This window comes from Convolutriloba macropyga, chromosome 9, assembly GCF_964194025.1.
Source record: "Convolutriloba macropyga chromosome 9, txConMacr16.3, whole genome shotgun sequence".
NCBI lineage: Eukaryota > Metazoa > Xenacoelomorpha > Acoela > Convolutidae > Convolutriloba > Convolutriloba macropyga.
Window position 1 is genome coordinate 14,849,203 of NC_134476.1, and position 20,297 is coordinate 14,869,499.

Here is a 20,297-nt window from a genome sequence, read left to right on the forward strand (position 1 = left end):
TTTTTTTGGATAAATTTAAGATTTTCTGTCAGATTTTTTCTGTTCATTTTCTTGTTTTTTCCTATCTATTGTGCTTTGCTCCATTTCAACAATTTGAAAATCGACGTTGCAATAGATGGAAAATGGAATAACATTTTTTTTCGGACATTGTCCTTTTCCCTATTCAAATTGTACCATAAGTTGCTTTCCATGATTTTGTTTTGGCCATCGGTCATTCGTTTACAAATGCATTCGCTAATTTTTTGTTATATTCTTACGCTTTGTGGCCAAAATTGTGTTCTTCTCTCATTTGTAGCTGCAATTTGTATTGGTTCTCAGCCAAGCATTTGTTAAATTTTTTGAGCAAACTTGAAGAATCTTATTTGAGAATGCAAAAACCTAAATATATTAAATTGGAGTGAAGCGAGCTGGATAATCATGGCGCTTTGTTTTTTGCATGACGTTAGTCTTTCTTGTGCGGTTTGAAAAATGAATGGATATTGAAATCGGGAATCAGGATTCTTGTTGTTTGAGGAAACAAAGTAAAAACTTGAATCGTTGAATAAACAACCAATGAAATACAAAATTGCCACGCCAGAGCGCCGATGAAAGTTGTTGATAATATGACTACTAAAAAGAATGAAAACAAAAGTCAAGCCACCAACATTATCTATGACCGAAACTATAATAAAATCAATAAAAAAATATAATGACCAAATCTATAATAAAAAAATCATAACAAAATCAAACTCGCATCAATAACTTATCATCTACACTAGAAAAGATATGCGACCTGTCCCCAATGCGACAGGTTAACAGTTAGATAAAAAGAGCAAATAGGTACGAAGATCAAAATACTTTTCCATTTTTGAAAACAATTTATTTCAGTTATTATTGTGAGCAGATATCAACTGAAACCACTAAAATGTTCATTTTATCTACATAGCAAGCAATTGAGACATGTCGTTATCCAATGTTCGATAGCGGAAACTTTAAGCCAATAGGACCAACGACTATTGTTATGATTGAAAAATAAACCAAAAACTCTTTCAAATTTGCTAAAATCTAACATTTTATGAAATCTTGTAGTAACAATAGTAACAAAGCCGAGAAACAAATGTTTGAAGTTAAAACCTTTATAAATTATAACTCACTGGAAACGAGTTGTAACCTGTTTTTACAGAGTCTGAGCTACAATTCGACCGAAAAACTTTTTAAAAAAAGATTTGAACCAACCAAAGTAAAAAAGACTTCTAATGAGTGAGATTGAGTTACATGGTGACAAAAACAAAAGCAAAAATAGAAAGATGAAAAAAAACCATTTTTTAAAAATTTAATTTGAAAGTCGTTAAAACAAACAGCTACAAACGGAAATCTTCAACTCGGTTGGTTTCTACGTCTTGGGGAAGCAATTAAGTACTATCGTTATTGGGTATGTGGCGTAAAACATCGAAAAGAAAGAGAAACTTAGGCAAAAGTTTTGCGAGATAACTGTAACACAGCGCAAAAAGCATAAACTATTCAACAAAAACAATTAATATATCCAGATGCAATCTTTTCCATCGTTGCCTTCCTATAATTGGAGTTGTCAATAGTGTGATAGTTTGACAAGGAAACAAAATGAACTCATAAAAATGCAATAATGATAAATAAAAGAAAAATGAAAATTGCGTAGTACCAAAATAAAGAAACCATTAGTTGAATAAAAAATTGTTACCGACATTAATTTACACATCACAGGAAGTCGATTTTTGTTTATTTTTACTGAGACGGCGCCCAAAGTTGAGAGAAATAAGAAAAAAGATATTGGCAAAGTTCATAATTTCACCGACATTTTCTTAAAAAGAATATATTCAAAGTCTTAACAGACATTAGATAACAACTGAAAAAATATCCAGGTTCTTTTATACCTTCTAAAGATTAACCGGATCTTTGATTGGTGAAGCTAAGACATTGAACTACAAAAACCATAAGAAGTGAAAAAAAAACGCAAGAAGTCCATAAAATTTTTACGAAAACAATTGGTCAGAGCAATAAAAACCATGAGTTAAATCTGAAACCATAATATAACCTCGATGGGTCTCGTTCATTGTAAACAGTATCTGTCATTAACTGCGCTCTGATTTGAAATTCTTGTCCGTTATTTACATAAAAAATGTTTACACAGCGGAAATGTTATGAAAAAATAGGTCGCACCCCATTAAAATCTAAGAAATTTTTATTATAAGGATTTATGGTTAGATCAAGATCAGCCCAGATAATTCTGAGCGTCTAACAAAACACTCCATTGTTGAAATGGTGCGAAATAGATCAATTCAATACAAAATTTTTCAGTTACAAAACTAATTAATGCATTTTGTATTATTATCGACTTTAAATATGAAAAAATTGGCAAAATTATAATTCCAGAAGACTGTTAAAGCCAACGGGAGTACAAATATTTCTTTTTTGAGATTAGGAAGAATACGGTGGCAGCTTAAAGGTGTCTCCATCCAGCGAATTTAAAGCAAATGGGCTAAAAAGCCATTTTTCCGATGAAAAAAGTCTGAATTTTGAAAAATTTGGCATAAATTCTAGCCAACAAAACTCGAATCCAACTATTCAACAACCCTCTTCTATCTTTAGAGAAATAATCATTTACACGACAATAAACAATCGCATTATACTGTAGCAATATTGACGACAATTTGGTCAAAAATATAAAAAAAAACAGCTAAATTACGTCTAATATTCAGAAAATTTTAAATCTCAATAACTCCCTATAAAAAGCAAAAATTTAAAAATCTTTTGAACTCCATATTCTACGCTGGACGGGCTTTCTAATGATTTCACTAACAACTCTCTACGATTATTATATCGATCGGCCAAAATTGTCTGATAAAAAAACCCTTTTGAGTATATAGTTCCTCCCCCCTCAGAGAGGGGTCGGAACAATTTTTCAATTTCTGTTCAATCTATTGAAAGAAAAACTAATGAGACTGGCATTGACTTACTTGGTGTATATGTCGATCTTTATTTGAGAATATGCCAAAGTTTTAAATCACAAACGCATGGTCTGCACATTTTTATATGGAAATTTTTGAGACTCTGCTTAATTTGGTTGATTGTTTAACCAGAAATAGATATTGAAGAGATTTTGAAGTCATAAACAAGATTGAAATCATTTGATTTTAGGCGTTTGACTTTAATTTTTAATTCGAGCATTGGATTTTAATTTTGGAATACATTAAAAGCATTCGGTTTTAATTTTAGTTTTACTGTATATATTCACGCTGTATAAATTTGTGTAAAACAATTTCAAGTGTGTTTTTAATAATGTAAGGACCAATTCTTTAAATAACTAATTTAATTTATTTTTAACTGTACATTTTAGCTGTACCAATTCCATTATATTTTTATGTGTATTACAGGAATTGGCAATGTTTTTTTTAGATTTGAAGTCAAATTGGGTAAGAAAAGTCAAACCACTGGCTTAAAACAACAAAAAAGTTGAGAAAACCTTTAGAAAGACTAAGTGACAAGACAGCAAATAACAGGCATTCAAAACATAACACAAAAGTGGTTTCATTTGCAAATGAATAGTGCCAAGTCGGTAAAACGGTTTGATGAAAGCTTAAGCAATTGAATAAACTCACTCATGCCTAATTACAGAGCCATTGTGACCTGTAAATTACGAAAACTATGTGGAAGAAAACAATTTATAAAAACTACATGGAAGCATAAAGTATTCATTAGTTTTTCGTGAAGTAGGCCTGATTAGAGATCTAAGGAGAACGGCCATTAACGATGCTGATGGTCCTGACAAAAAGCGCTTCAAAAAGGGGGTAAAGATCATAAAAGCACTGAAGGTTGAAAAAAAAGTACTTGGTTTCAAAAAAAAGTTAAAAACGTTAGATATGAAATGAAACCATTCATAAGCTTGATTTAACCTCATTAAAAGGTGCTGAGAGCTGTATTTATGGACATTAAATGACAGGGTGACAAAAAACTACCCAATGAAAAAATTACTTAAAAAATAATTTAAAAAAAAAAAACGCTTTCAAATTCATCAAAAACATAAGTCGTTGTTTTCAAATATTCAACTATGAAACAATGCTGTATACATATGACCTATTAAAAGCACTAGAGTTTATGAAAAATTTTTGCGAAAAGAAAGGGTACGAGGACTTGAAAAAACATTATCTTAAAACTGAGAAATTATTCAAATGCTGTTTTCTCCCTCTTGACCTCAAAAAAAAAACGTTTTCGCCTGTAGATTTTGCTTGTAGAAAAAGATTACTTCATTGTGACAGAAATCCGTTCTCCATTTTGATTTTCCATTGACAACAAAAAGTGAAAAAAAAATCGAATTGATCAGCGCCCCAATGTAACTTAAATACATTGAATTGTACAAATAACCAAGAGAAGCCAATACTAGTTATTATTTGAATTATGTATGTAACTGACACGAACAAAAAGGAAAAAATAACCGATTGGGAAAAAATAAGCTTCTAAAATAATCGATTGGGAATTAATTTTGTTAATCGAAACCACTTTTTTTGCTATGTAAAATTAAAATAAAGAGTAAAATTAAGAAATCGATCAGGCCAGAGACTTCTTAGCTAAAAAATTCCCCTGATGTAACCCCCCCCCCCCCCCCCTCACGGAAATTCGGGGCTAGAACAAAAAAGTGAAACAATTAATCTTACCTTGGCTATCAGTTTCGATATTTCCACTTTCAGATTTGCTCATGGCTTCAACAAAACTGGATAAAATTTAAACAGATACTAGCTGGGTGTTCTAATTAAATCGATAAATATGCTGAACTAGAAATATACCCCGAAACTTGATCTAATAAAATGTGGTTCAGCTTATGGTTACAATTTGTTGCAGAAATCCGTTCTCAGAAATTTAGTTTGCTTTCAGAAATGCATGTACGTTTTCTTTACTTTCCATTCATTGTTATCACGAACGGGTTTTGCTTGGTTTTGTTTCTCTGAAATTTGCCCACCTATTTTGTTCACGCAGCTTGACGGTTAGCGTGCTGTTAGAACCAAATTTTGCTTCCGTTTTGTTTTTGTTTACTTAATCCCTACGAGGGGTTATTTGATCAGTCATGCGTCGTAGTCTAAACAAAGACAGATATCAAAAGCTTGGAAACTAAATTTTCACACAGGCTACAATCTCGAAAGATTTGAACTGAAATGGAAACATGTAGTTTTCATGTCTCCAATAAAGTAATCAAATGTCGAACAAAATCGTATCATAAAATTCCGAACACGAAACTAGGTTGAGGAGTTAAATGCTTCGAAAGATAAACCCCGACCAAAATTTTATTGTCGTTTTCAACTTGAATTTCAGCACTTGAATTGGAACACATAAAATATTTCATAATGCTGTTGATCCGAACCAACAAAAATCAAGGGAGAAATTTTGAGCCAACATGAACGAGCTGTTGTGCGAGGTCCAAAACAACGATCGAATTCGCAACGATCAAAGTACCTGCTTTCTAGCTTCCCTTTAAGTATTCGAGGATCTATCGTGTTTTTCTAATTTGTGAAACTTGATGTCATTTAGCCAAACTTACAGGTTTACAATTTCGTCTTCTCGTGGACAAAATTTCAGCACGCTGGAGACTGAATGCATTGTCAAAATTATGGATTTTAAAAATCACAAAAAGATAAGCCTACTGCATTTTTTGAGAGTTAACGACTCAGAAAAATGCAGTAGATATCTCCGTTTGTAATTTTGAAAATAAAGAGTTTTGACAATGCATTTTTGTTTTAGGTTGCTAAAATTCTGACAATGAGTAGACGAAATTGTTACTCTGAACTGCGGGGTAAATAAACTCAATTTTCATGAAACCGAAAAATACGGTATCTCGTCTCAGTAGAAAAAGTATGGGAAAATTACATGGTGTAGATAAAAAGCACTCAGCTTGCAACTCTTTTCATCAAAAAATTGCTATATTTAGGACCAAAACAACAAAAATATGAACGCTCTGACGCTACTACACAACATTATCACTTTTCTAACTCTTGGGAAGTAAGAATTTGCTGTATATTACTTCTTTATTGCTGGGAGAGAGAAAAGAGAAATCAATATACTGTATGTATGTGATCTCATTTCATGCTTGGAGCGATGTGTTTATCAAGAAATTCACTTAACCTTTTAGTTGATTTTATCTCTTTTAGTTGAAACACTCATTGATACGACAAAAATTAACGTTATTATGTTCATTAAAAAAGTTCTATGCTGAATTACTATAAGGGGGAATACAAATTGAGAGGCTTCACGAAAGAAAAACTGGTTGAATTTTTGTCTTTTGAGCTACTGCTTGTTTTGACATACTTACACAAAAAATTGAATAAGATTACTTTGTTTTAAAATTGATTCAAAGATTGCATAACTTGGCTTTGATTTTGAAATTGTTTAGAGCGAGGGTTCCAGTCGTAAAATTTTTCAATCTGATGCTAATTATTTGCTTTGAAGCCAACTCGGGCTTAGTGAAGCTAGCATTAGGGGCGGTGGGGGGGGGGGGGGTGGTTGAAGCAGGGTCAGGGGTTGGGCATGTAAAGTTAGGGTTGGAGTGAGATTACGAGGTGGATTAGAGGAGGGGTTGTGACTGGGCTAGGAAGAACGGGGGTTGAAGGGGGGACAAGTGGGTAGGGGCCATGGAATGAGATAGAGGGGGCCGAACCACTGAAACTGCAATTTATACCATGATTTTGTCATCTGAGCCGCTTCTATGAACTGTTCACCCAGAGAGACCAGTAGATCTATAGGAGAACAGCTCAGCAACATTGCTCTCTGGGTTTTACCTGTTTATCCTGTTTATGGAGACAAAAACTTAAAAGCACTAGACGACCGAAGCATTGAAAAAACCACAGGACAAATATAACTGCTGCAAAAATCGTCTGAGAGCAATTAAACAAAATACTTACTATTGAAACACATTCAAAATTTATACAAATTAGAATCATTTGAGATCATTTCTGAATCTCTGCTGTACAATATTTTTCAGAAGCAAATTAAAAGAAACAAGTTTTACCAAAACTTTTACCTGCATAAATGAATTGAAATAGCTAGATTTTTCAATTTACCTTAAGTTCAATTTCAAAAGCGTTTTTCTCAATAAAACTTGAACCAACTGATGCGCTTGTCCAATTTGAATCTGAAATGTAGAATCAAAAACTTATTATAATGACAAAGTTATGAAGTGCTTTTTACTGACTCGTGGTCTTCCCCGACCAGCTGATTTTTTCAAATTTGTTAAAATTAAGAAATATGAAATATTGATTCCGAAAGTTGAATTTCCTGTTTCATCTCAATCCTTTTCGGATAAGTACTCACGTTGGTGATTTTGGACAAAAAGGACTGATTGTTGTTTCAATTAGTTATCATTTAAGAGAACTTTGTACTCAAAATAGTGTGGTAGGAGAAAGTTTCCTTAAAACTTAATGAAGTTGAATATTCCATAAATAATTGTAAACTCAAATTGTAATAATGACCAGTGCATGATATAAAAAATCGAAAGACAAAAATGTCAAGAATATTTGGCACAACCATTTTGTCCATTACTCATTTCAGAACTGGCATTAGCTGACGAATCGGGGGGCAAAGGAAACTGATTACCCCACAAGTTAGCGTTGAAAGAATTCCCGGAACTCGATGGCAGAGAACTCACCGAAGGTTCCAAAGCCGACATTGGTCGAAGTGGATTGCCGCCAAAATTATTAGGTTGATTTGCGGATTGAACATCCAAAGGATTCCTGGTCGTTCCAATGTAGTTCGCCAAGTAGTCGATATCTTTCATGTTCCAGGCCAGAGGCCCAGGTTCGGATCCCGCATTGAGCGAAAAATACGAATTGTTTTCGAACGGGGCAGAGCCCGGGTATGGCTCGCCCATATCGTCATTGGGTCCAAAAAAGACGTTTTCAGTTTTGGTGGTTGTTCCATTAGGTACCATTGTAACATTAGGAGTGTCAATGGACGAATAAGCATACTCTTCTTGAAGCAACATTTCGCTCAAAAGTTTATCGATTTTTACCGACCCGCTCATTATAGAATGTTTAAGTTGATCTTTCATTTTGAACGCCAATTTTGACAAAGGCGCTTGAAGTGCGAGAATTTCAGCAAATCGCGTAGTTGAGCTACAGCCCTGAAACTTGTCAGAAATCGTGCGCTCAAGTTGTTCGTACAAGTCGCATCTTACAGCTTTGATTCGTTTCGCGTCTGTCAAGTTTCTCGCGAGAGGGTCAAAAAATATGATCGCTTTTATCAGAACAAATTCAGCGGGTTCCAATTTCATATCACGCATGGGTTCCACAATATCCGACATCACAGCTGAGACAATAGAAACCATTTCCGGGTATAAGGTTCCAGTGTCGGCGCTGAGTAAGTAATTATTTCCCAAAACCAAGCTGTTGTTTCTGGTCGAGTAAACTGATCGCTTTGCGACTCCTAAGATCAGTTGCTCGCCAGCACTCGCTCTTAAGAGCGAAACTTGATCGTCCAAGTTGCCCACCATAAAAACTTGTAGTGTTTTTGCCCATTCGACCAGAGCCTTTAATTGTTGGTTCATCGACTCACACAATTCTGTTAACGAACTCAGATTACGTAAGCTTGATTCGGCAACCAATGGAATCAAAGGACTTTTTTCCGAGTTTATCAGCTCGGTTACTGTAACTCTTATCGGTGGCGGAGGGGGTGGTGGTGGCAACATCCTTACACTATTGGGTTGTCCAATTGAGGTTAAAGGTGTCGGCGGAGGGGGTATCCAAATATCGTTTCCAAAAGCATCGGTTGGTCGGTTTTGGTAAGAAATCCGATCGCGTTCGTTCTGGACCGCTTCCTTTTTCATGCCATATTGGTAACATTTATTCAAACGACAGTATCGGCACTGATTTCGCTTGTCTTTATCAATAACGCATTTTCTATCCCACCGACAAACATAATTATTCGCTTTCCGGATACTCCGACGAAAAAACCCTTTGCAACCGTCGCAGCTCGACGCCCCGTAATGCTTTCCCGTTGATTTATCCCCGCAAATTAAACACAAAGAGTTTGCATGAGATTTGAACCCGATCAATTGACTCGACCCGGGATCGAACCGGTCCATGGGCACCAACTCCTCGGCGTGAACAGTTTCGTCAAGTGATGGCAAATTCTGATTGGTTGAGGTATGAATGCTTGGTTCAACTGTATTTCCCGGCATGGTCAAACTCGAACGGAATTCGAATTTTTGCCGATCGCCAAATTGCTCAGACATGTTTAAAATTTCTTAGATTTCTGTAAATTGATTAAACAAGTTGCGAAGTTTACATAAGTCAAAATTTTGAAGTTTAAGAAGTTGATGTTAGACGTTATGTGACGTCAGATATTTCGATCAGAATTTTGGTTAATTTTTCCTAGAATTTAAGGGTCAAAGGTGCGTGTATATATAACAAATTAAAAGTTCAAATTTCACCCCGTTAGAATGTAAAGTAGAAATTAGCCATCAGAATTATTGCTCTGATATATATTTGATGTGTTATTAAATGTGACTTTATACATCAAGTAATGAATCTAAAACTATAACCTAGCCCAGATTTTGTAAATGTGAAAGGTTATATCTGATTCTAAGTTTGTCTTTCAGAATAGATCAAATATTTGCATCCTATCAAAGTTATGAAAAGATACACAGCCCCGGCCATAGCTCGAATTCCATTTATCAACACATAAAACGTTGGAGCCTTCGCAGTTGTTCGATGTTGCGAAAGCTTTAACCAAATCTCAAGTAAACTTAACCAATATTATAACTAATTTGTATAATATGCTTTCGTTATTAATCTAGCCATTTTAACCTCTACAATAACTGGAATTAGTGATGACAAATCAAATCTTAAACTCGGCCAGTTTTACAAATATCGAGCAAGGATTTGAATTCGCAAAAGTCATTATTACTGTTTGCAAATTATACAACTGTAGTTTGGTTACGCCAACTAGCAAAAGCAGATTCACAGAAACAGAAGATGTATACAAATCGATACAAATCTTATGTAAGTAAAACTTCCATTCTAAGGGTTTGGAAGAGAAAAAAAACTTAATATTTTTTTCCTTGGTGATCAAATTTTTCATTATATTGGCGTTTTTTTTACATCAATGTGCACTTATACAAATCTAATTTAAAGTATATAACCCTGATTTTGAATTTCAAAAAATTTTTGGGTTCCTAAAATACGTGAGCGTGAGTGTTACAAGAAAACTCGGTAATGTGCATTGTCAGAATAATGTCACAACCTATCTTATCCACAATATTTACCAAAAATAGAACAGAAGCGACTATTTTTTCTAAAAAAAATACAATTGATTAGTTCAGTTTATCAATTTTGCCGAGATTTTTTAAATTCAAGACAAGAGCATCAGCGCAAATTAGCCGAGTATACATAACCCTTTCCCAGAATTGAATTTGGAGAACAGGACCCTCGCGATTCCTGCGGATAATGCGTGATTACGTGGCTTACTGGTCCAAATAACATTTCATGATATTTAAAAGGATGGTTTTTGCAAAACCCGTTTTCAATTTAGACGGCATTAAGAAATCATCTTGTGAGTTTTTATCAGAAAAGAATTCAGTAGTTCCGAAGCTCCATAGCAGACAAACAAGTTCCTTGTGAAACGTTGGATACGTTTCAACGTTGAAACTTAATGTTCTATCACAAAAATTTTTTCCTTGGGATGAGAAACATTTGAACTAAATTTATTTTTCTTTGTGTCGTCACTGCAGAAAGTATTTTGGGTCTACCTTTTGCTGTCGTGTCAATTACTACTCTATTTTTAGATTTCTGTTGAAAGGTCACTATTTAACTCATTTTTGTAGTGATAATTGATCTTGATGGGGATGGTGCTGAAAGAGGAAGAAAAATCCATTCTTACCAAGACAACTTATCGCATCCAAATTCACAAAATTCGAGCTTAGCACCATGATTATCAAAATTATTCCAAAATTATTGAGCAAGCAACTCCGTTTTGAACTAAAGCCCGATTGTTTTGTTAAAAAGGAACATTGATTCTTTTGGATGAATTGCTCGCAAACGACTGGAGAGTGTTCTATTCTGGGGTCTATTCTGGTTTGCCCCCACTGTATTTTTCGCCCCCAAGTTACATATTATATAATGTTACAAAGCACGCTACTATGTAAAAAATAGCTCGTGCGCCTGGGGGGCGTAAAATGTATAAGGCCAACAAGCTTGGGGCCAAGACAAAATAGATCACTATTCTAATACATCCAACTTCAACATGGGGACGAGAGGTATTCCGGCCGGATTTGTCGGAGAGGGTCTATAACTTCCTTCAATACAAGGTTCATTCACTCAGAGACTTCGAAAACGCTTGTTAGGGTTCACTGAAAATCATTCAAACATTTATTGGGACCCTAGATGTAATGAGAAAGTCATGCATTGGCCGGGATAATCTGACTGCTTGTCATGATCGTGTACTAGAGAGAATTATAGCAACTTGCTTGGGAGCCCATTTCTCTCCCATCTGTAAGCAGAGAGTTTACTACCCGAAAACGACTCCAGAACGGGCGACATAACCTTATCGGTATGGAGGGCGAGTCAGCCTGTTGCATTGGATGTTACGGTCCCGTCTCCATTGCAACAAAGTTTTTCGCAAATGCGGCGGGGAAGAAAGGTTTCGCAATGTCAGCTGCTGAAGACGAAAGTACAAACAGTACGCCCAAAACGTAGCGAAGCTGGAATTCAGTTCATTCCTTTAGCCTCGAGCCCGTTGGGAGATTTCCAGAAACAGTTCGTAAGAACCTCAAACATATGGCAATTCTGACTGATAACAGAAGTTTGCAGTCTGTGGTTTTAGCTGCAGCTTTCAGTACTTTATTTCAATAAATCTCTTTTACAGCAATTCGCGGGTCCATAATCATGCTGAGTGCAAGAAACGCAAGATTATAGGCACATATGAAACGCGAAGTAACTTTTGAAGCTTTGTCTCACCAGTTAGGAGGGGAATCTTTGTCAGAATTTTGCGTCACCCAATGAGCGGGTACAGTGAATACTGATGAGTGTTTGTCGTCACACTCAATGAGAGGGGCTCTTTAAGTTTTATGTCTCGTTGTTTGGATCGTAAATTGGTGGCAAGAAAAGTTTGGGAGTGAAAGCAGAAATATTTCAAATTTTTCCAAGAAGGTAGCGAGAGTGATTCCATTTATGACTCGAACTGAACTGATATTAATTAAAAGGATTTGCCGCGAACCGAAGTTTTAGCATTTATAATGAACTTCAGAGAAAAAAAATAATTAGTTTTGGAGCAAAAATCAAAGATTTAAATTAAACAGAATGCAAACAATATAGGCACACATTTCAGCTTATTTATAGCAGTTAACTGCCTACGGATGATTTCAACTGTTGTTTGCACTAATTGAGAACCAGAGAGCTACTTCTATCTGTTAAAACGCAAGAAGTCTCGGACTTAAAAATCACCCCAAACTGTATGCTTATTACCATTGTGTAAATAAAAATAGTAAGCTGTTTTTTTGTTCAAAAATTTTCAAAATCTGCATATATGATAGCAAATCACCAATTGTTATTGTAATAAAATAGTGACTCAACTGACTCGAAAAGTTATTCTTTTTACGAAACCTGTCTCAGATAAATTGCTTTGTTCACGAATGTTAGTTTGCAGCTGATTAAGTTAACTTTTCTGGTTTGACTCAGCGAAGTTTATCAAAATTATAAACCCCATGGAAGTGCAATTTGAGAAAAAGTTGGGCTCAAAAGAGGAAAATGGGGATATTTCTGAAACGAACAGTGTCCAAAATATTCATTTAGCAGTTGAAAAGGTATGTGATAAATAAACAGTTCTTTCTCTAAAAGGTGTTAAGTTATCATTGTTTTTACAGCAAGTACACTTAAGCGTGAAGGCGATAACAATATACTGCATCAGCAAGCTTTTGAAATTTACTGCTTTTTGAAACGTTATGTATTTTTTGAATTTAATTATTATTAAAATAAATTTCGCATATGTTTTTAATACGGAATGCATGTATCAATTTTTAGAATCGAAAAAAAGAAAAAATGAAAAAAAAATCTGATCTATTGGCAAATTCTCGGAATAACAAAAATTTATTTAAGAAAAAAATTTGAGCGTTGGAAAGTACACTCTGGCCTATGCAGAAACAATAACTAAAGTTGCAGTGAAAAAAATAAAAAATATTTTAAAAATTAGTTGGCGTCACGAAAAAATTTATTTGTGTTATTTTGCCAAAGACTTCAATTTCTGAAAAGTTTGGGAGTGAAAGCAGAAATATTTCAAATTTTTCCAAGAAGGTAGCGAGAGTGATTCCATTTATGACTCGAACTGAACTGATATTAATTAAAAGGATTTGCCGCGAACCGAAATTTTAGCATTTATAATGAACTTCAGAGAAAAAAAATAATTAGTTTTGGAGCAAAAATCAAAGATTTAAATTAAACAGAATGAAAACAATATAGGCACACATTTCAGCTTATTTATAGCAGTTAACTGCCTACGGATGATTTCAACTGTTGTTTGCACTAATTGAGAACCAGAGAGCTATTTCTATCTGTTAAAACGCAAGAAGTCTCGGACTTAAAAATCACCCCAAAGTCAAATTGGCCAATTAAAAAGTTGGCATAGAAATCAAAATCCTTTCAACCAATAATGAATAACCTGATTGACGTTTTGTACCAAATTTTTGTTGGTTTTTTTTGTACCAAACTAAATTGTAGAGAACCTTAGTAACGGCCTGCCATTGATTTTTGCGTAGCTTAACTGTGGACTTTTTCAATCCACTATTGATCAAACAACGTCTTTCCATATTGAGCTCTTTCAACAAAAGCGCCATTTGAGTACTAGCGCATTAGAAGCAGAAATAATACTAATTAGTTTGTCGGCACAAGTTTCTTCACTGTCTCAAAAATTGTCTATGACCAGGGCTTTAGGTGGTCCTTCTATACCCGTTGGTTAGAAACAACTGCTAACGCTAATCAAACACAAAGGACGGAAAATTATTTGAGTTACCCTGATGACCAGATGTACAAATTTATTCCGCAAGAAAATTCCGGAAAGCGGGTATCGGAAAGCTCGTTTTTTTTTCTCCTGTGAATTACAAATTTGTGTCTGCTAATCTTAAATCCAACTTCTTCAATTGTTTTACATACAAATTCGACAATAAAAAAGCTTCGAGCTGCTAAAGCTGACAAGCATTCTTTCCCAAAGAGAACTGCAGAAAATTACATTTAATTTTTCGCTCCGAGTAATCCTGGCGCTCGATTTTGAAAAAAAATAACATCATAGCATTTTTTTTAAAACTTAACTGGCTTAAATTGTTCGCATTGTTTGACACGAGTTTACAATCACATGTAAACAAACAATCATAGAGTAAAAATGTAAATATGAGACACACGTATACCACTGACGTCAAAAAGACCAACTATGGTACCGTGTTTCATTCATGGCTATGCATTAAAAATTGAAACTCAAGTCTATTGTAGAGCTTCAAAAGTGACAAAATCAATCTAACACATTTTACAATCGTGCATACTTTGAATTCCAGCTCGAAAAAATAAATAACTTTTTAGCAGTTTTGTTAAAACTGTATGCTTATTACCATTGTGTAAATAAAAATAGTAAGCTGTTTTTTTTGTTCAAAAATTTTCAAAATCTGCACATATGATAGCAAATCACCAATTGTTATTGTAATAAAATAGTGACTCAACTGACTCGAAAAAAATATTCTTTTTACGTAATCTGTCTCAGATAAATTGCTTTGTTCACGAATGTTAGTTTGCAGCTGATTAAGTTAACGTTTTTGGTTTAACTTAACGAAGTTTATCAAAATTATAAACCCCATGGAAGTGCAGTTTGAGAAAAAATTGGGCTCAAAAGAGGAAAATGGGGATATTCCTGAAACGAACAGTGCTCAAAATATTCATTTAGCAGTTGAAAAGGTATGTGATAAATAAGCAATTCTTTCTCTAAAAGGTGTTAAGTTATCATTGTTTTTACAGCATATACAATTTTGGATAAAGGCGATAACAACATATTGCATCAGCAAGCTTTTAAAAATAACTGCTTTTTGAAACATTTATGTTGTTTTTTAATCTTAATTATGAACCAAATAAACCACACGCTCGAAGTTTTTCGCTTCTGTTCCAAATACGAATGCGTATATCACTTTTAGGGGTCTAAAAATGAAAAAAATATCTGATCTATTGGCTCTTTATCCGGATAACAAAAATTTAATTAAGAAAAACTAAGTGAGCGTTGGGAAATACACTATGGCTTATGCAAAAACAATACCTATCCAATACTTATATTTGCATGAGTTTGCAAAACGAAAATTTTTTAAAAATTGGTTAAAATCACGAAAAATTAGCTAGCGTTGAATTTGCAAAGCCTTCAATTTCTTGCAAACATTTGAAGAAGACGTTTTTGTCATCTAATTTCAAAATTATATGATAAAATACATAAAACACAATTAAATACTTATTTAAAGTCTTAATATGTAAATTCCGAAGTGTTCCAAATAGCGTTTTCTGAAAAAAAACTACGAGAATAAGCGAAGAGGTAAATTTCGATATACTTCTGGCTTCTTCTTTTGTACTTCAAAAATTATCTGAATTGTAGTTCTGTGAATTCTTCTCCAAATGATCTTCTACGTCACCTTTTGATTAACAGACTGTTTTTTTGACTAATTTCATTACATTGCTTATGAAAAAGAGATTTTTTTTGAGGAAACAACGTGCACTAATTGCTAAGAAAAACTTAAAATGTAGAATTATCCATAGTTTCATTTCTTTTGTCCCACAGTTTACCGGTCAAACAAGGATAACATTAAGTTAAAGTCTCCCAAATACTTCTTGACATGCTCCAATTAGAACAACAATTACCTCTGTAAAATGTGAGAACTGCTTGAATCTGAAAGCATGCCCAGTAGTGTAGAAAAACATAACATAACAACTTCAATTCTTTTGGTCTATTAATTAATAATGAGTTCGCGGTATAAAATTCATCAAAAATTAGTGGACTTCATCAAAACATTTTTAACACAATGATATTACGGCTGAAATTCAGTAAATTCATGAGATCATGAATGCTATTTAGACAATACGTTTCAGAGAACATATTATTCAGCTAACAATTTTGAGTTCGAATTTGCTCAATTTCATTCTTTTTTATTTGAAAAAAAGTACTAACTAGTTGCACGAATGGCTCAATTGCAAAAAAATATTGTTTCTTCATTATGTTAAATGTTAAAAGCAATTTAGACAATGCTATTTAGACAATACATTTCAAAGAACTTATTATTCCGCTAGAAATATGGAGTTCGAATTTGCTCAATTTCTTTCTTTTTTTTTGAAAAAAGTACTAACTAGTTGCATGAATGGCTCAATTGCAAAAAAAAATGTTTCTTCATTATGTTAAATGTTAAAAGCAAGCAATTTATTTGTATGTTTTTTAATGAAATAACATTAAACCCATTATTGAAAATTAATTATAACTGCTTTGGAAGGTTTCGATGAACAGTTATACAATCTCATTTCACATTTCTGCTTACAAGCAGTTGACCAGCAATGACTAATTTATCAAATTGTGCAATACTGCAACATTAAAAGCAAAGTCCAATTTAAAGGTGCAGTTTTTTTTTAATTTTATTATTATTTACTGTAAAGACTTTAGAAATGGAAAACTTCACAAGTGATACAGGAAAATTATTGCGAAAGAAAATTTTCAGTTTATTATATGCAGATCCTTTTAAAAAAGAATAGAGCGCGTTTTCTTAATTCGCTATTGTACACTTCAAGCCGTAGCTGTTGCACCTACTGAGTAATATTCCATGGTTAACTGTGTCAGAAGTATAATTTAGGTCAATGGGTGTACACTGAGGCAACTTTTTTTTGTGAAGCTAAGGAAAGTATATTTTTCGGTTTTTACAAAAGTAGTATCAGTTGTCTCTAAATCCAATTTTGCACTGATTTGAGTTTTTTAATATACTAAAAAAGTGAGCAAATTTTTATAAACAGCAGCCTCCCAAATATCTCTTTATAAGCCGGCATGCTTATAAAAAGGCCAATAATTATTAACAGAAGAAGTATATCTTGTGTTGTGAAAAACAAGCCAGTTACCAAGGTTCAGTACTTGTAAAATTTACCTGTTTGAAACCATTGATTTACAAGTTTCAAAAACCAGTCAGACATAGGATAGAGCGGAAAGTTGAAAAACAAATAATGACGAGCATTTTGATTAATAAGAATCGTTGTTTCAATGCTCTCCACACTTGCTTTGTTTGTTTAATAATCCATGTAAGACCAGTGAAAATTCTGTTTTTCCCTGGATTGTGTCATATTCAAGGGTTTTCCCAATTTTCAAACGTTGTCGCAAGCAATAATAATCGGATCTTGTTTGTTGGAAAATATTTAAAATGAAAATACCTTCCCTTCTACAAAAATTGAGTCTGCTGACGGTTTGTAAAGCTTTTTAAAAAAAACTGACGTGAAATCTTATCATCAAACTGGTTTTTGAGGTTAATAAATTTGGGGTTTTCTTCCCAAAAGTAAAAAACAACCTGCAACAATTGTTTCAGGAGAACATCAAAGACAAGGAAACAGAACCGGATCAAACAACACAACTACTCAAAAATAAAACTGTTAGCGACAAATCGACAGAATTGCAAGAAAAGAGTCTGAGTTCAAGTTTTGCAGACCGAACATGGAAACATCGCAATTTCTCAAAAATAGTTCACACAATTATTCTGTACTGCGTTATGTTAGGCATGGGATCCATGCATACGGTAGTCGGACCCACTCTTTTAGACCTGGCATACAAACTGGACGCAAGCGTGAGTGAAATATCCGTAATATACACGACCCAGGGTTTGGGTTTTATCGTTGGGACCATAGCCGGTGGGCTCCTTATGGACATAGTTCCAAAAATGGTGTTTCTTATGGTTGTAACAGTCATAACTGCTATGGTTACTGTGTCCATACCTCACTGGCCTAACGTATGGTCAATGTGTATTTGTTTCTTTCTAAGGGGTACCAGTATCAGAGCCCTTGAAATAGGCTGCAATGTGACCCTCCTTGACCTTTGGGGAATTAAAAGTTCACGGCCGATGCAGGGTTTACATTTTTTCATGGCTATCGGTTGCGCTATTGGCCCCTTAATTGTTCAACCATTTTTGGGCAAAGCTGTTGAAAAAACGCCAACCTCGGACGAAATATTTTCGACAACTTTTGCGCCCGAAAACGGTTCAAGTTTGTTTACTGATTCAAACGGAATGTCACGAATGAGAAGACATTTTTCAGAGGCTCAAACTGTTAATGACTTGCAATCGTCCGAAATCGAGCTAGCTTATATGACTATAGGCATTTATCTCTGCACGATAGTGGTTATAGCGTTGTTCGCTTATATTTGTTCTCCAAAACCCGAATCGGTGAGCGATAACAGTGAGCAAGAAACCGAAGCCTTGGAGTTCGAACTGAGCCCAAAAGCAATCCGAAAGGATCGCCTTTTTAAAGCAAAGTTCATTTTTACCGGAACTGTAATTTTATTCTTGTATTTCGGTTCTATTTTGTCATTTGACAGTTATTTGACAACTTTTTGTGTCGAATCAAAATTGAAAATGTCACAGTCAAAAGGCGCGGTTTTGTCTACCGTTTTTTGGAGTTCGTTTATTCTTGCCAGACTTATAGCTTGTTTTTACGCCGGCGCAATTAGCGATTTAAAAATTATCATAGTCGATTTAGTCGGAATTGTTCTCAGCGCTTTGCCTATGAGCTTTTTCGTCCAAGAATATGAGTTTGTAATCTGGTTATGTATCATAGTTTATGGGTTTTTCATGGCCTCGCTAGGCCCAGCCGCAATTTCGTATACCAATATGTACATAGACGTTTCGGGTAAAATTGCGGCCGTTTATATGCTTGGAGCCGCTATCGGCGAAACTGTAGCGCCATTTATAATCGGCAAACTGTTCGAAATGGAGCCAATGGTCCTAATGTATACCGTTACGACAATTAGTGTTATGTTAATACCCTTGACTTTCATCTGCGTGAAAATTGCCCATAAAAGAGGGAAAAAGTTAAACCCTGTTCCGAGTTCAACCCCAACTTCAGCGCCTATGATGAAAAGACGAAGTATTTTGATCAGTTCTTGTGAACAGCAGAAGAATAGCGACAACGACACGACGGCTTAACTAAAGCTGTTTATAACTAATAGTTATTAAGATTTTATACTAATCAATATTGATTTTTTTTGCTGTATAATGAATTAAATTAATTTAATATTTTGGTTTTCACCAGCCGGCGAATATTGAAATTGAATCGATACTGAGAGAAGATATCTGCATAAATTTTGTCCGATTATCTGAAATAAGTGAGAGCATTTGAGAAAAACCAGAGGAACGAATCTTGACAGCATTAAAAATTATGGGTTTTATCTTTGCCGCTATATTGTCATGATACTTGCCGAGGCCATAACCTCAGCCCAAATGACCTCTGATCAGACCCAGCTTGAGCGCATATTGGGGCTTACAGGGTCCGGACAGTTGCTCGAATTCATGAAAGGTCGAACAAGTCTACAGAAATTGCTATCTGAGGTAATATTGGCCAGGATCATCAACCTTAGTGGCAGAATAATAATGTAGATATTTTGACGAACCTTGACAGTTATATTTGAAACCCAGTTATAAATGTTTTTATTCTAAAATTCAATTTCAGAAAGTAAATTTTAACCCAAAAAAATAGGTCATTCTAAAAAAATCATTTGATTCGTTATCTGTGGAAAAAGAAAACTGATGTCGACTAGAAAATTATAGAGAACAGGGCGGATAAAAAGTTTGTTCATCCAAATTCAGATTACAAGAATTTGTTGAACTATGAACTGTCTAGCCACTGGTAAAATAGTAAATAACAAACTTAAAGTCACAACACTCGTCGGCATAATTGCTTTTGTCTGTCGTTAGTTGACAAATGAATGACCCTAGTTGAGATGTCGATTCTGAAAAACACCATGGTATATTGGATATAAAAAAAGAGCATGTTTGGCCGATATCAAAACAAAAGACTGTTAATTTCAATGGTCGCTGTCGACTGGCAATGGTTGACCATACGTGTGGACCGATAAATGCCAGAGTATCGACCGATGAACATCAGAGTCGACCTTGTGTTGACCGATAACAGTTCGGGTCTGCGAATAGACGACCAGAATTGACCCAAAAAGAGATAGAATCTCAACACTGGGAATTAATTTTCTCAAATGTAGTAGTTTTCAACCTGACCAGGAAGCTGTTTAACATCAGCAAAGAATAGAATAGACAAACC

The 20,297-nt window shown here is 34.5% G+C and overlaps 3 protein-coding genes across 5 annotated transcripts in view; 1 reads left to right on the forward strand and 2 right to left on the reverse strand.

The window, feature by feature from the left end:
* The window catches only part of LOC142346064 (Kv channel-interacting protein 4-like), a 35,035-nt gene extending 30,152 nt beyond the window's left edge, over window positions 1–4,883 (reverse strand). The window contains exon 1 of the mRNA XM_075398557.1: window positions 4,668–4,883. Coding sequence (XP_075254672.1) covers window positions 4,668–4,710 — 43 coding nt within the window. The 5' untranslated portion in view covers window positions 4,711–4,883. The remainder of the gene's footprint in view (window positions 1–4,667) is intronic.
* A 2,546-nt stretch (window positions 4,884–7,429) lies between these two features.
* Window positions 7,430–9,537, reverse strand: LOC142345629 (hepatocyte nuclear factor 4-gamma-like). Its single transcript, XM_075397785.1, has one exon. The coding sequence runs from the start codon at window positions 9,227–9,229 to the stop codon at window positions 7,505–7,507; it is 1,725 nt and encodes a 574-aa protein (XP_075253900.1). The 5' UTR covers window positions 9,230–9,537; the 3' UTR covers window positions 7,430–7,504.
* A 132-nt stretch (window positions 9,538–9,669) lies between these two features.
* LOC142346065 (sodium-dependent glucose transporter 1A-like) lies at window positions 9,670–19,264 on the forward strand. 3 transcript variants are annotated; one of them, XM_075398562.1, is made up of 2 exons: window positions 9,670–9,998; window positions 17,564–19,264. In XM_075398562.1, exons 1-2 carry the CDS (start codon window positions 9,972–9,974, stop codon window positions 19,169–19,171), a joined length of 1,635 nt encoding a protein of 544 aa, XP_075254677.1. In that variant the 5' UTR covers window positions 9,670–9,971; the 3' UTR covers window positions 19,172–19,264. The 3 variants fall into 3 exon arrangements, with proteins under 3 accessions (XP_075254677.1, XP_075254676.1, XP_075254675.1); XM_075398561.1 differs by lacking the exon at window positions 9,670–9,998 and adding an exon at window positions 12,477–12,796; XM_075398560.1 differs by lacking the exon at window positions 9,670–9,998 and adding an exon at window positions 14,548–14,927.
* Window positions 19,265–20,297: the final 1,033 nt, after the last annotated feature.